At 33.5% G+C, this 13376-nt stretch overlaps 3 protein-coding genes across 4 annotated transcripts; 2 read left to right on the top strand and 1 right to left on the bottom strand.

The window, feature by feature from the left end:
* Positions 1–2192: 2192 nt before the first annotated feature.
* On the bottom strand, positions 2193–2850 carry LOC106775154 (60S ribosomal protein L26-1-like). Its single transcript, XM_014662224.2, has one exon. The coding sequence runs from the start codon at positions 2777–2779 to the stop codon at positions 2339–2341; it is 441 nt and encodes a 146-aa protein (XP_014517710.1). The 5' UTR covers positions 2780–2850; the 3' UTR covers positions 2193–2338.
* A 514-nt stretch (positions 2851–3364) lies between these two features.
* On the top strand, positions 3365–5214 carry LOC106775355 (endonuclease 1). Its single transcript, XM_014662466.2, has 9 exons — positions 3365–3523; positions 3635–3815; positions 3927–4034; positions 4116–4171; positions 4264–4347; positions 4426–4521; positions 4624–4688; positions 4780–4853; positions 4951–5214. The coding sequence occupies exons 1-9, from the start codon at positions 3386–3388 to the stop codon at positions 5103–5105; spliced, it is 957 nt and encodes a 318-aa protein (XP_014517952.1). The 5' UTR covers positions 3365–3385; the 3' UTR covers positions 5106–5214.
* A 3426-nt stretch (positions 5215–8640) lies between these two features.
* On the top strand, positions 8641–13138 carry LOC106776198 (lysine histidine transporter-like 8). Of its 2 annotated transcripts, none has more exons than XM_014663576.2 (5): positions 8641–8993; positions 10093–10496; positions 11332–11465; positions 11735–12294; positions 12452–13138. In XM_014663576.2, the coding sequence occupies exons 2-5, from the start codon at positions 10123–10125 to the stop codon at positions 12935–12937; spliced, it is 1554 nt and encodes a 517-aa protein (XP_014519062.1). In that variant the 5' UTR covers positions 8641–8993; positions 10093–10122; the 3' UTR covers positions 12938–13138. The 2 variants fall into 2 exon arrangements, with proteins under 2 accessions (XP_014519062.1, XP_014519061.1); XM_014663575.2 differs by having other exon boundaries at positions 8642–9009.
* Positions 13139–13376: the final 238 nt, after the last annotated feature.

Here is a 13376-nt window from a genome sequence, read left to right as displayed (position 1 = left end):
ACTCATTGTAGCATTGTTTTCCCACCAAAAGTTTTACTCAAGGATAAAGTTTAAATTCAGAGACCAAATCTTAAATATTTAAATCCCTAACCAAAATTCTATTAAAAGTTGAGTATATAGATAAGCCGAGAGATCATAATATGCCTTCATCAAAATAGTCTTGAATATAGATTTAATTGGATAAATGTAAATCTTGGTAATTAAAAATTTTATTATAAAAATTCTTCAACTTCTCCCCAATAGATGATGATATATGCCTCTACGGTAAAATAGGATCCATCTCAAGAAAAATTATATTCAGTTGGATAGAACTACAAAAATTCCCTACACAATTTCAATTGTAGTATAAATTATAATATTTTTACCTCTTATTTACTATTTAATTTATTTCTTATAATATTTATTTACGTGAACTCCATGACTATGAATATCAATTTCTGTTACGTAGGCTCTGCACCGAAATCTTATTATTACATTACCAATATAAACAATTTGACTTTTACTCATAATTTTATGTACACCCAAACAATGAGCCAGTACTAGAAGATTACACGCCTCTCCTTGAAATTAGTGGACCTTCTCACCAAATGTGTAAGTAAAATTACAAGAAATATATGCACCCCACATTCGATACTCAATCACACAAAATATCAATATTTATTAATTCATACAGATTTATGAACAATTCACCTTCATTATAAACAGACGACTGTATAACTTTACAAATGCTTTTCGAAATTTTCGTCAACCAATTATCAATATAAATTTCATGCTACATCAATTCTTTCCTTTAGAAATAGGGAAAATAAAAACTTTGCAAGTTGGTAGGATAGTAATTATCCTAATCCTCCGAACCGATGCCAATAGTTTAATTAATATTACAAGTGATAAAAAATTGATTGAAATTAAATGGTTTAATCTGAAAATGCATATACTCTTCTATTAAACAATTTCAAAGGCATTTAAGCATACAAGTCAATGAAATTTGTTCACAAATATTTACAACACGTAAAGTCTTATATCCCAAAAAAGCAAATTAAAAAATATAATCCCTCAATTCATCAAAAGCACTTATTTCAGAGATAACAAAATTACTAATTACTTAGCTTCATTAAAAATTTAGGTTTGACAGCATCGCACCATTTTGAAGAATACAATTCAGAACAAAAACGATACAAGGCATCACTTGCCCAGATGGATTCGAATGATATGAAAAACAGAAGTAAGCAATTGACAATTTGAAAGTCATAATGAGTCTGTTATTTCAAGGAGTTTCAACCCCTCTAAATACATATATATTTTACTGGAACATAGAAAAATAATCAATACCACAAAAATATGAAAAGTTGATCACTTCAGTTAGTTTTCATGTGATCAAATCAAGTAATACATAGAAAACTTAAAACGAGTGAGAAGGGAACGCATAATCAAACAGGTCCAAGAATCTTCATTAAGTTTTGACAACTTCCAGTAAGTTTTTGACAGAATTTAGATATTTTAACAAAAATAATTAACTAAATAATAGAAGCAATGATTCTACATACACCACAGCCTAATAGAGAAATGAATCATACTGCATTGCCTAATACAGCATACAAACAAATCTTCTACCCAAATAGCCCATCATACAATATTCACTAAAACTAAGGTATTACCACCCAATGTGTGTTGAAGCAAGTTCCCCATATCCAGTCTTATAACAGGTTTAATTTCATAAACAAATGACAACTTCCCAGCAAATATTGACAGAACATAGTCATCCTTAATTGTTTCATAAACAGAAGTGCACACCTTAGTTCAAACAAAGGTCAGATTCATCAAAGCCCACTACCCAAATTGCTATTGCTATAACAACAAATTCACCTGAACAGTGCTTGTCAGATAACAAATTTTCAGCACCTGCTACATCAGACAGGGATAACTGTAAAATTAAGGATCTCATCATCCACAGCACCGTATAAAACTCAAATAAAACAATAAAAACAAATCACAAACACATTTTGAAGCAAAATGTGTTCATCATCCTTATAGAAATCACAACGCCAGAGACGTTAACCATTGCACATTCTAACTACACTAACAACACAGCTGCGCAATTGAGAGTTTCGTGATATAACTAAGTGTTTACAACAGGCATGTTAAAATTCAGAGTAGTATAAAAGGGAAATGCAAGCAAAAATAACAGACCGATATAAAGGGGCAAGAAGTATTAAGCGCGTAGAAAATAAAAGGATAAAATATGGTTTGATTAACATAAGAAAACAAAAACTTTCAAAAAGGATAATGAATATTTAAGATAGAGAAACGCTACAAAACACTGGTTTATATGATAAAGAGATTAATCGACGGTTTGCATGATGTCTTCGGGAGCGAACTTGGTGCCCTTCTCCTTATCAGCGGCTGCGCGACCCTTCGCCTTGCGATCGAGAATGGCCTTGCGATCTTTGTCAAGTTTCAGCTTCGTCACCACAACCTTGGAAGGGTGGATTCCTACGTTGACAGTTGAACCATTAACCTTCTCGCGAGTGATGCGCTCGATGTGGATGACCCACTTGCGACGGTACACCTGAGTCACCTTCCCCTCGCGTCCCTTGTACGTTCCACGAACCACCTGCACTTCATCCTCTTTCCTCACCGGAATCGAGCGCACGTTGTACTTGGACCGGAGCTCCGCTGAGAGAGGAGCGCTCATCAGCACCCTCCGCACGCTAGACGGCGCGGTGAAGTGAGCCTTCCGGCTCTTGCGGCGGCTGCTCGATACTCTTGGGTTGAACTTCATCGTCCCTAGCTCTCTCTATCTCTCTATCTCTCTCTCTCACCCTCTTGCCGCGGCTTCTTAGGGTTTCTCTGTCGATCTCCTATATATTGAATGTACATAAGGATTGGCCTAGGGTTTTAATTTTTTCAAGTGGGTTACTGGGCCTTTCTATGTTACCATGGACCCAGGGCTTATTAAGTTCCTGCACCCCCTCATTCGTACAAAAAGACAAAAATACCCTTTATCACTGCATCACATTATGGTATTGTATACTACGAATAAAAATTTACTTATGTATAACGCAAATGTAAATTAATAATAAACACCAATGCAATGCCCTATATCATGATATGAAAACTATTGACCTATTGCTTGCTTGTGGGTAGCAGTGTGCTAGAAGCAAAAAACTCAAAACTCTCCGTATGTAATACCCCACCTTGCTTGTACTATAGAACTCAACTTGGACATACTTTTAAGATAGATATTGGAATCTTGCACTCAATCAAAACCGTGTTATGGGTTACGTGTTCCTTCAACACAATCATATGCATATCTCTACATATATATATATAGACGTAATGTTCTATCATGAATAAAGCAAAGCATGTGAAGAATTTTAGTGAAGAGATGGGTAGACATAGAAGTTTGTGGGTGTCTCTTGTTCCATTTGGATTTGTCTTGTTCTTTAGCTCAGCTTTCATTGGAGTGCCTAGTGCCCTTGGCTGGAGCAAAGAGGGTCATGTCATGACATGCCAAATTGCACAGGTAAAATTCAATTTCAATCTGTTAAACAGCAATTAATGCTCTCACTTGGCCAACACCACAACACAATACGTACCAATTCACCATCAGAAGCATATTTGGTTTTTTTCATAGGCACTTTTAGAGCCTGAGGCATCGGAAGCAGTGAACCGTTTGCTACCTGACTATGTGAAAGGTAACTTATCAGCCCTTTGCGTATGGCCTGACCAAATTAGACACGGCTACAAATATAGGTGGACAAGTCCTCTTCATTTCATTGACACTCCGGATAATGCTTGTTCGTTTCAGTATTCAAGTAAACTCAAACACTGCTTTTATATATATTTATATATGCTAATTCTTCTTATCATATGTTTTCATTAAACCTTTGAATTATGCTATAATTTATTGTTGTTTGTTATCATAGGAGACTGCCATGATTCCCATGGTGTGGAGGATATGTGTGTTGCTGGTGCTGTCAAAAACTTCACTTCCCAACTCATGCATTACAAAGAGGGGACATCTGATCAGCAATGTAAGGAGTCAAATTTCTTAATGTTTGTATGTTCTCCTTTATGGTTTCGTTTTCAATACCTTTTCTTTATGTATCTTACAGATAATATGACTGAGGCGTTGTTGTTCTTGTCACATTTCATGGGAGACATTCATCAGGTATGTGACAAGCTTTTCAAAGTCTTGTGAAGTTTCTTACATACCATTTTACCGTTCTTTTTAACAAAGCTTTTGGGCACTTGTCTTTTAAGCCAATGCACGTTGGATTCACCACTGACGAAGGTGGAAACACGATAGAACTACGCTGGTTCAGGCATAAATCTAATCTGCACCATGTATGTTGTAACTTCAACTTCTCCATTGTATATGTATTCACAGATGCATTAAACTATTAATTTGTTGTCTATAATTAGGTGTGGGACAGAGAAATTATCCTCACTGCACTAGCAGACTATTATGATAAGGATCTAAGCCTCCTTCTCCAAGACATTCAGAGGAACTACACATATGTAAGACTAAATTTGTCAGACATCCTTCCTAGTATTTATTAAACACTTGAATCCTTCGATTGATTTCAAATGAAAACAAAATAATTTGTGTGCTATATACAGGGAATCTGGGTAGATGATATTTCATCTTGGAAACATTGTAATGATATCTCTCAGTGTGTAAACGAGTGAGTTCTCTCTTTATCACCTTGAGCTTCCACTTTCTCTTTTCCTCTGGCTGTTAATGTTCACATTCCTCACTCTTTTGGAATCGTATAGTTGGGCCAAAGAGAGCATAGAAATTGCTTGCAAATGGGGTTACGAAGGTGCTAAATCTGGAACAACTCTAGCAGGTATTGCTTAAAGAAATAGTTCATGAAACTGCAAGCAAACTCGTTAGAAAGTTAAAGGATTGTGTGGGATGACTTTGTGTTTGTGATGTTTCTATAGATTATTACTTCGACTCAAGGATGCCATTTGTCATGAAACGAATTGCTCAAGGTGGAATTCGATTAGCCATGCTTCTAAATAAGGTGTTTGTTGCCTCTGAAGAAGGATTTACGTACAACAACAACAACGTTTGTCAATGGGAACGTCGTCTATAACTTAGTTTGTTCACAATTGTTAATCTTATTGGCCCATTGCATTTCTGACTACAACTTGCCTCTATTTTAATAACTGAAAAATGTGTATGTAAGGACCCATCTTTTTTTACAGTATTAATTTAATTTTATATATATATATATATATATATATATATATATATATAAACACACAATTTTATTATTGTTGCTTATTAATTTAGTAAGTTGTTTTTAGTTAAAAAAATAAAGATAAAAATAATAATAATTTAGAAAAAAAAATTATAAGAAAAATGAAATTGGAAGACAAGTCTACTTAAAAATAATTTTAAACTAATATAACTACGAATAAATAATCAAGAGAAATAATAACAATAAAATTGTATTGTCCTTATTAAAATGGATATATATATTAATGGGGTTGTTAATGTAAATTATTAGTTCATGAATGGTACGTACTGATACAAATGATTATTGTGGTTAATGTATATTAAATTGTAGTTTGTTGTTATATATGTTAAATTGTTGTTAATATATATTAAATTATTGTAATTAATATATGTTAATTTTGTTGAAGTTATTATACATTAAACTGTCAATTAATATATGTTGTGAATGCAAATTTAAGAGCTCGTATTTTATGTATGAATTTCTTTTTATCAATGAGTTCATAATTTATGTGATAAAAGCATTGCGTGTGGATTTGATTTGAAAACTATTGTGTGAAAGATCTCTCAACTTAAGTGGACTATTTGGAAGATATCCATAGTCATATAAGAAGCAATATGAGTGAACTTTAATATAAAACTTTACTTAAAATAATTAAATCTATGAAATAGTTAAGTTAATTGAAAATATTGTGGAAGATGATTTTTTTAAAATCATTATATTTAGGATAATGATATTTAGACAATATTTTTTTGACAACATTTGAACATCATTTACGTGTCATTCTGTGATTGGTTCATGATAGTGTTTATAATTATTATTATTGATTGTGAAGTAATTTTGAACCAATCACAAAATGACACGTAGATGATGTTTAAATATTGTAAAAAAAATGTTGTCTAAGTATCATTATCTTTATATTTATATTTATTGTGTTTGATTTTAGATTCACTCTTATTCTCGTTGTTGGTGATGAGTGCAATGTAATGATCTTGTAAATGAATTACCGAAAAAACAAATTATATTGTACATGAACAAGAATAAAGTTTACACTTTTGGAGAAAACATTTGTATGCTTTTGATGAAATTTTATACTGTAATACATGTGGAAATTTATGTAATAATTTTAAAGAATACCTTTTAATTATGTTCCATAGTTGATAATATTTTATTTAGGCTTCTATTTTGAGACACTCATTTTTTGAAAGAGAATACATTAAACTTATTATTTTTGAAAAAAAAAAGGTTTTATTAGTAATTTGATTTATATATTTAAGTATTCTTATATTTAAAAAAATATGGTTTTCTATTTTTTTTTAAAAAAACTCAATTTAATCTTTTTCATTAAATTGATATTAACTTTAATTAAAAAGTATCATATATGAGTAATCTTCTATTTTTTGACATTTTTCTCATTTATCACACATCATTCTTTAAATTTTGAAATAGACATCTTAAAATCTGTTTGACATGTTAACGCGTGACATCTTATAATCACGTTGATTTCATTGATTCTATTGATTAATTATTGAACTTAATTGAAAATTTTTTATATAAACCAATTTAAATAAAAAATCTAAATACAGAAAATTATTAATTGAAAATAATAATAATTAATTAATATAAATAGTGGGATGTTATTATGTAATTTTTCAAAAGAAATACATGAGCTGAATTGAGAAAAAGAAAAAATATTGATAAGCATTATAAATATACGACAAAATTACCTGATTTTAAGAGAAAATGAATGTATGAATTTAAAGAAAAATGGAAATTAAATTAGTGTTGTTTTTTTTTTTTTTTTGAGAGTGAATATGGTGAAATTTAAAAATAAAGTTTACAAATAATTTAATGGTCTGAGAGATAAAAATGTTGTAGTGAATTAAAATATAAGATTATAATTTTTTTCTTTATTGTTAAATTAACAGAAAATAAGATGTAAATGGTTTTTTTATTTTAAACTTGAATTATGATAACAAATTGTTAATAAAATTTGTACGTTAAAATCGTTGGACGTTAAAATCTATATCTAAAAAAGAGTATCATATAATTCTTTAGCAAATACAAATTAGGAGAAGTATGGTATAAATTATTACTTATATTTCCTGCATCAGTTAAAAGAATCCGTTACTTTTATAAGTTCTCCCATGTGTAAAAGTAATTAAATACATTTTATATTTTTAAGATGTAGTTCATTATTTTATTGAATATTCATTTGTATCGGTCCTGGAAAATAAATTTCAACCTAAAGATTCCCTAAATATTTTTGTATTGAAAAATAATCTTTAAAGAAATCGAGTGCTTGCATACATAATATTTGATACATAGACACTAACTTTTATAATTAATATGAAACAAGTGAGCTTTTGATGAAGCTATTTACATAAAAAAATTAATTGAAAACTTCTTATTAAGAGCTTTATTTTTAATAAATATATTTATATTTTTGTAGATAATAGATATGGTTAAAAAGACAATGAGGAAACATAAAACAGCATGATGGCATTAGTGTCATGCTTAATGTTTGGTGGTACGAAATGATGGCAACAAAATCATGTGGGTTAAGGTGAAGTGGTGAACACGAATCACACGGGTCCAACAGGGGTGACACGTGGAGGACTGGTGTTGGCTAATTTCTGACAAATATTCTCCGTCTTCCCATGCTTTTACTATTTACTTTCACTGTTCCAAGTTTTCTCTCTTTTTGTTACTGCTCTTTTTTTAATGGGAAACAGAAAATTAAACAGAAAAATGAATTAAATTAATGAAAATATTAGATAATGAAACATTTTGTAAAATTCTATACAAAAATTTATTGTAATTTTAATTTTTTTATTAGTTTTAAACGTGTAATAAGTAATTTAGTTTATTATTGATTTTCAAATGGAGATCCCACCAACATAAACTCTTTAGAAAGGAAAGAATTGAAAAATTAAAATAAATTTTAATTTAATTGTTTTTCAGTATTTTTAATCTGTTTTCAATTTTTTTTTATTAGTCATAACAATAACAAATGCATGGATTTTAATTGAAAGCATGAAGTAACATGAATGATTGAATCCCATTCGTAGAGAGTAACACTATTAGCTAGCTAGCTAGCATTCCTGCCTTCACTTCACTTCAGTTTGACATTTATTCAGTGGGCCCAGAAGTCAACTCAGGCCTGAACCAATCGGAGCCGTCAACCGGTCCACGTGGCACACGACGTGAGCGATCGACGGCCAGGCTGGTTTGTCATGCATTGCATTCTTTTCCTTTCGGCTATTTTGTGTCCCCACCAACACAACACCCACTGTGCCTGTCTCTGCAACGCTCTCAAAGGCAACGCAATAAAAGTGAGAGTGAGAGTGAGAGTGAGAGAGACATGAACTAAGGACCATTCTCTTTTTTTCTCCCTTTTCCTCAAACAAAGTAAAGAAAATCATAAACCATTATGGTTTCTCGTACCAACGTCATTTTTCTCTCTCTCTCTCTCTCTCTTTTTAAATAGCCGCACTTCGAGACAGACAATGGGATACACCATCCATCACTAGTTCCAAAGTAAGTTTTTTCAAGGTCATTATAGAAGATTAGCTGAGGGAGGAAGGAAGGGAAGAGCAACTCAATCACTGAGTTGTTCATCAAGAACACCGTCTTCCTCGTATATTCTCCTGCTTTCTTTCAAGTTTGGACTCTCAGTCGTATCGTAGCTTCTTCTTCTTCTCATCCAACTTCCGTCACTTTCATTACTACCTTATTATTTTGGTGGGTCTATATCAAGGTATTTATTTACTTTCACGGTATTGCATGTTTCATTTGTTCTTGGTTCAGGCTAGTCTTTTTGTTTCGTCTTGCATTCATTTCTCATTATATTAGTGTCACGGGATTATGTTTCTTTCTGATTTTGGGGTCGTGTGAAGAGACTATGATTTGCTTAAAAAAAAAAAAAAACCAAGAAAACGGTTATTGTGTTTATTTCCCTGTTTGCCCTTGTGAGTACAAGAAAAACGAAAATCAGTGATACAAGATCTGGAGGACTGTGAGATTGACAAAACTAATCTTTATTACCATCATTTAGTGGAATGTTATTCCTATGGAAGTTTTATTAATGATTAATTTCCATCCAAAAATCGAACTAATTTACTGTAATGGGAAGTTCTATGTTTTTTCTATTATAAGGCTCTCGGCAAACATTCAGTTCATAGCTATGGCTTTGTAGGATTTGCAACATCCCCATATGAGCATTCTGTGCTGCCCCCCGTGTATCTCACTTCCTTTCACACCAGAGTTTGTTTTAGATTTGTGATCCTGACCATAAAGATGTTTCCTCTTATCTCTGCCTCTCGATTGCACAAATCCAAAATGAGTTTAGATTCTTTCACACTGTTATCCCAGTCAAAGGAGGTTTAATTTCTGACTTGAGTGTGTCTGGATATGACCTTTTTACCCAAAACTACGAACAGGGCATGACTGCATAAGCTTAGCTTCATTGTCTTCTGATTCAAGAAGCCCTGTAATAAATTTTGGTATCAAAATATTGTTCATGACAAATTGAGTTCCTCCTTTGATTAATGTCGGGAAGCTATTGTTAGGGGTTTTGAAAGCTTTTGGTTACTGTGGATTAACCTAGTATCCTTGATTAGTTTGTTGTCTGTAACATTTTGGTCAATAAAGTATATTACTTTTTCGAGTTTTGTCCAACAAGATTGTATAAAACTTTTGACAACTAAGAAAGAGCATGCGTGTTATTGTCATGATAGCAAGTATTGCTGCATCATCACAATGTCCCAATTACCATCAAGATGTTTTCTTTCCGTTTATTCTAATAGAAGGCAAATTATGTTATATGTATATATGTATAAAGTACAAACCAAGGCAAGCACACTAGCACCTTATGGAGGAGAGACCAGAAACAGAACTGATATCTATACCGGCGACACCGAGGGTGTCAACGCCGGAGATACTGACACCGTCGGGGCAGAGGTCACCAAGAGCGGCTTCAAAGGAAGGAAAATCATGGACCCCAACCTCGTTCATATCACCAAGGTTTCTGAGTCCAATAGGTACACCAATGAAGAGAGTGCTGGTAAACATGAAGGGTTACTTGGAGGAGGTGGGACACCTTACCAAGCTCAACCCTCAAGATGCTTGGCTTCCAATCACAGAGTCTCGCAATGGAAATGCTCACTATGCAGCATTCCACAACCTCAACGCTGGTGTTGGCTTCCAGGCCCTCGTTTTGCCCGTTGCTTTTGCTTATCTTGGCTGGTATATCTATCTTTTTTTAGCTGTTCACCCCGTTGCATTATATTCTGCATCTGTTCAACTGCAGTGACTTATCAACATTTCTGTTGTGATACATCATGCATATTTCAAAGAACTTTGACTGGCTTATAGAGCGTTTAATTTTAGTCAAATTAGTTTGATGCTGTTTTGTAAGATGACAGCACCGTTTGCAACTAAAGTTTATGTTTATTTATTTCCAATATGAAGGAATATCCTATGCTTTAATCTGTAATGTGCATGCGAATTCTCTTTTGTTTCCTTTCCCCTTTATTTCTAGGAAGAATCTTTACTTTCATTTTCTAGAAAAAAGAAAATTTTGTCTCTTTGTCATGGCCCTAGCTAGATATGAAAGTAAGATCATTTTGAATTGTTGTGGGGCATGCCTTTTGCAAATATCAAAGTTCATCATAGATTTCATTGGTGGAACGGAAAGAATTTCAAAGAGGGTGGGCCGGAATCATGATGCTTGCCCATTTGGCCCTTTATTTTTGCTTTTCCCAAAGTTCAATTAAATCACCCTTGTATAGGGAACAGTTCTAATTTTGTCCACATTGTCTATTTTTTTGGTGATAGAGGGGTCCCTGATGCCGGTCAATTGATTCGTGAATGTATCTTTTTATAATAGTTTCCATTTACTATTACTGTTCCGAAAACACTTTCCGTGGCCTTTGACCATGTTTCCATTTATAGACATCTAATACTAATAGTATATAATACGGATTTTGACCAATTGAGTTTATTAGAATGTTTGTACGGAATAATAGCGTGTGGAAATATTTCAGCCTTCTTGAATATGCTTTATCCAAATGTTTTGCAGGAGTTGGGGAATTCTTTCCTTAACCATAGCCTACTGTTGGCAACTTTACACGTTATGGATTTTGGTTCAGCTTCACGAAGCAGTTCCAGGTAAAAGATACAACAGATATGTGGAGCTAGCACAAGCAGCATTTGGTAAGTTTGCTTTGCATTTGATTACTTTCATCTAGCCAGTTGATGTAACACGGTTAAAAGAAGCAACCTAATTAACAATGTAGAACTGCTTGGTAACGTAGTTGATTCGTCTGTGTCCTTAAATCCTGCGTTTTCTTTTGCCTGGTTGAACTTGTTGCTTCAACTAGATTCAAAATTTAGACGCATAAGTTGAATTGCATAATTGAAAGGATATAAGATTCTATTCCTATGTATATTCTGTATTGTTTAGTATGTACGTTGTTTTGCAGGGGAAAGACTGGGAGTCTGGCTTGCTCTTTTCCCGACAGTTTATTTGTCAGCAGGAACTGCAACAGCTTTGATTCTTATCGGAGGGGAGACGATGAAACTGTTCTTCCAAATAGTTTGCGGACCCACTTGTACCTCAAATCCTTTAACCACAGTGGAGTGGTACTTGGTTTTCACTTCTCTATCAATTGTCCTGTCTCAGCTTCCAAACCTGAATTCAATTGCAGGACTTTCACTCATAGGGGCAGTCACAGCTATAACTTACTCCACCATGGTCTGGATCCTCTCTGTAAGCCAACAAAGGCCCCCTTCAATCTCCTACGAACCCCTATCACTGTCACAACCTTCTGCTTCTGTATTTCTTGCCATGAATGCACTTGGAATTATAGCCTTTTCTTTCAGAGGCCACAATTTGGCCTTAGAAATTCAGTCCACAATGCCTTCAACTTTTAAGCACCCGGCTCGTGTGCCGATGTGGAAAGGAGCCAAGGTTGCTTATTTCTTCATTGCAATGTGCCTCTTCCCAATTGCTATTGGTGGCTTTTGGGCCTATGGAAACCAAGTAAGTAAACTGAAAACTAGAATCATAATGGTAAAGAATATGAGTGGTTTTGATATGAATTAAGTTAATATGAAACGTCTCTGCAAAACTAATTTTCACAAAGATATGTAATAGGATTTGGTGAATGATGTTGATTGATTCCATTATTTTATTGCAGATGCCTCCTGGAGGGATTCTCACTGCTTTGTATGCATTTCACAGTCATGACATCTCAAGAGGAATCCTTGCCTTGACTTTCCTTCTTGTTGTGTTTAACTGCTTGAGCAGTTTCCAGATATACTCAATGCCTGCTTTTGATAGTTTTGAAGCTGGTTACACGAGTAGGACAAACCGTCCCTGCTCCATATGGGTGAGATCAGGTTTTAGAGTGTTCTTTGGATTTGTCTCCTTCTTCATAGGAGTGGCGCTTCCCTTCCTCTCAAGTCTTGCTGGTTTGCTAGGAGGACTCACTCTCCCAGTCACCTTTGCATATCCTTGCTTCATGTGGGTTCTCATAAAACAGCCTCCAAAATATAGCTTCAATTGGTACTTCAACTGGATTCTGGGCTGGCTGGGGGTTGCTTTTAGCTTGGCGTTTTCCATTGGAGGTATTTGGAGCATCGTGAATGATGGACTCAAACTAAAATTCTTTAAACCCAATTGATTTTTCACTGATAAGTCAAGCAAATTACATAAATGCTGTTCTTCAGTCGTTTCCCAAGAGAATGATCCTTGTATTGTATGCATTCAAGTTGAGACAGAGGTGGACCTTGCAAGTTTTTAAAGAATATTTCATATCTCCCTCTTGATGTGTTTCTGTCATATTTCAGTGTTCTCATAGCTTATTATATTGAGAAATATTTAATGCTTTGCTCTTATTCAATTTTTGTAGAGACTTCCAGAACAACCCCTTTCAAGTCGAACGTAGCTTCAAAAAAGTTAATTTATCACTAGATATTCCAAGTTCTTGTTTTATTTAAGTTTTTTCACCAAACATCAATCACTTGAAATATTTAATAAAAAGCCTTAGTTTTAAACATGATAATTTATAATAATTAATGACTTAAATCTTTTTTAAATAATCAAATTCATTTTGTAATTTA

The sequence above is a fragment of the Vigna radiata genome, chromosome 10 (genome assembly GCF_000741045.1).
Source record: "Vigna radiata var. radiata cultivar VC1973A chromosome 10, Vradiata_ver6, whole genome shotgun sequence".
NCBI lineage: Eukaryota > Viridiplantae > Streptophyta > Magnoliopsida > Fabales > Fabaceae > Vigna > Vigna radiata.
The sequence above is the reverse complement of the archived record's forward strand: the minus strand, read 5'-3'. Positions and strand labels throughout refer to the sequence as shown.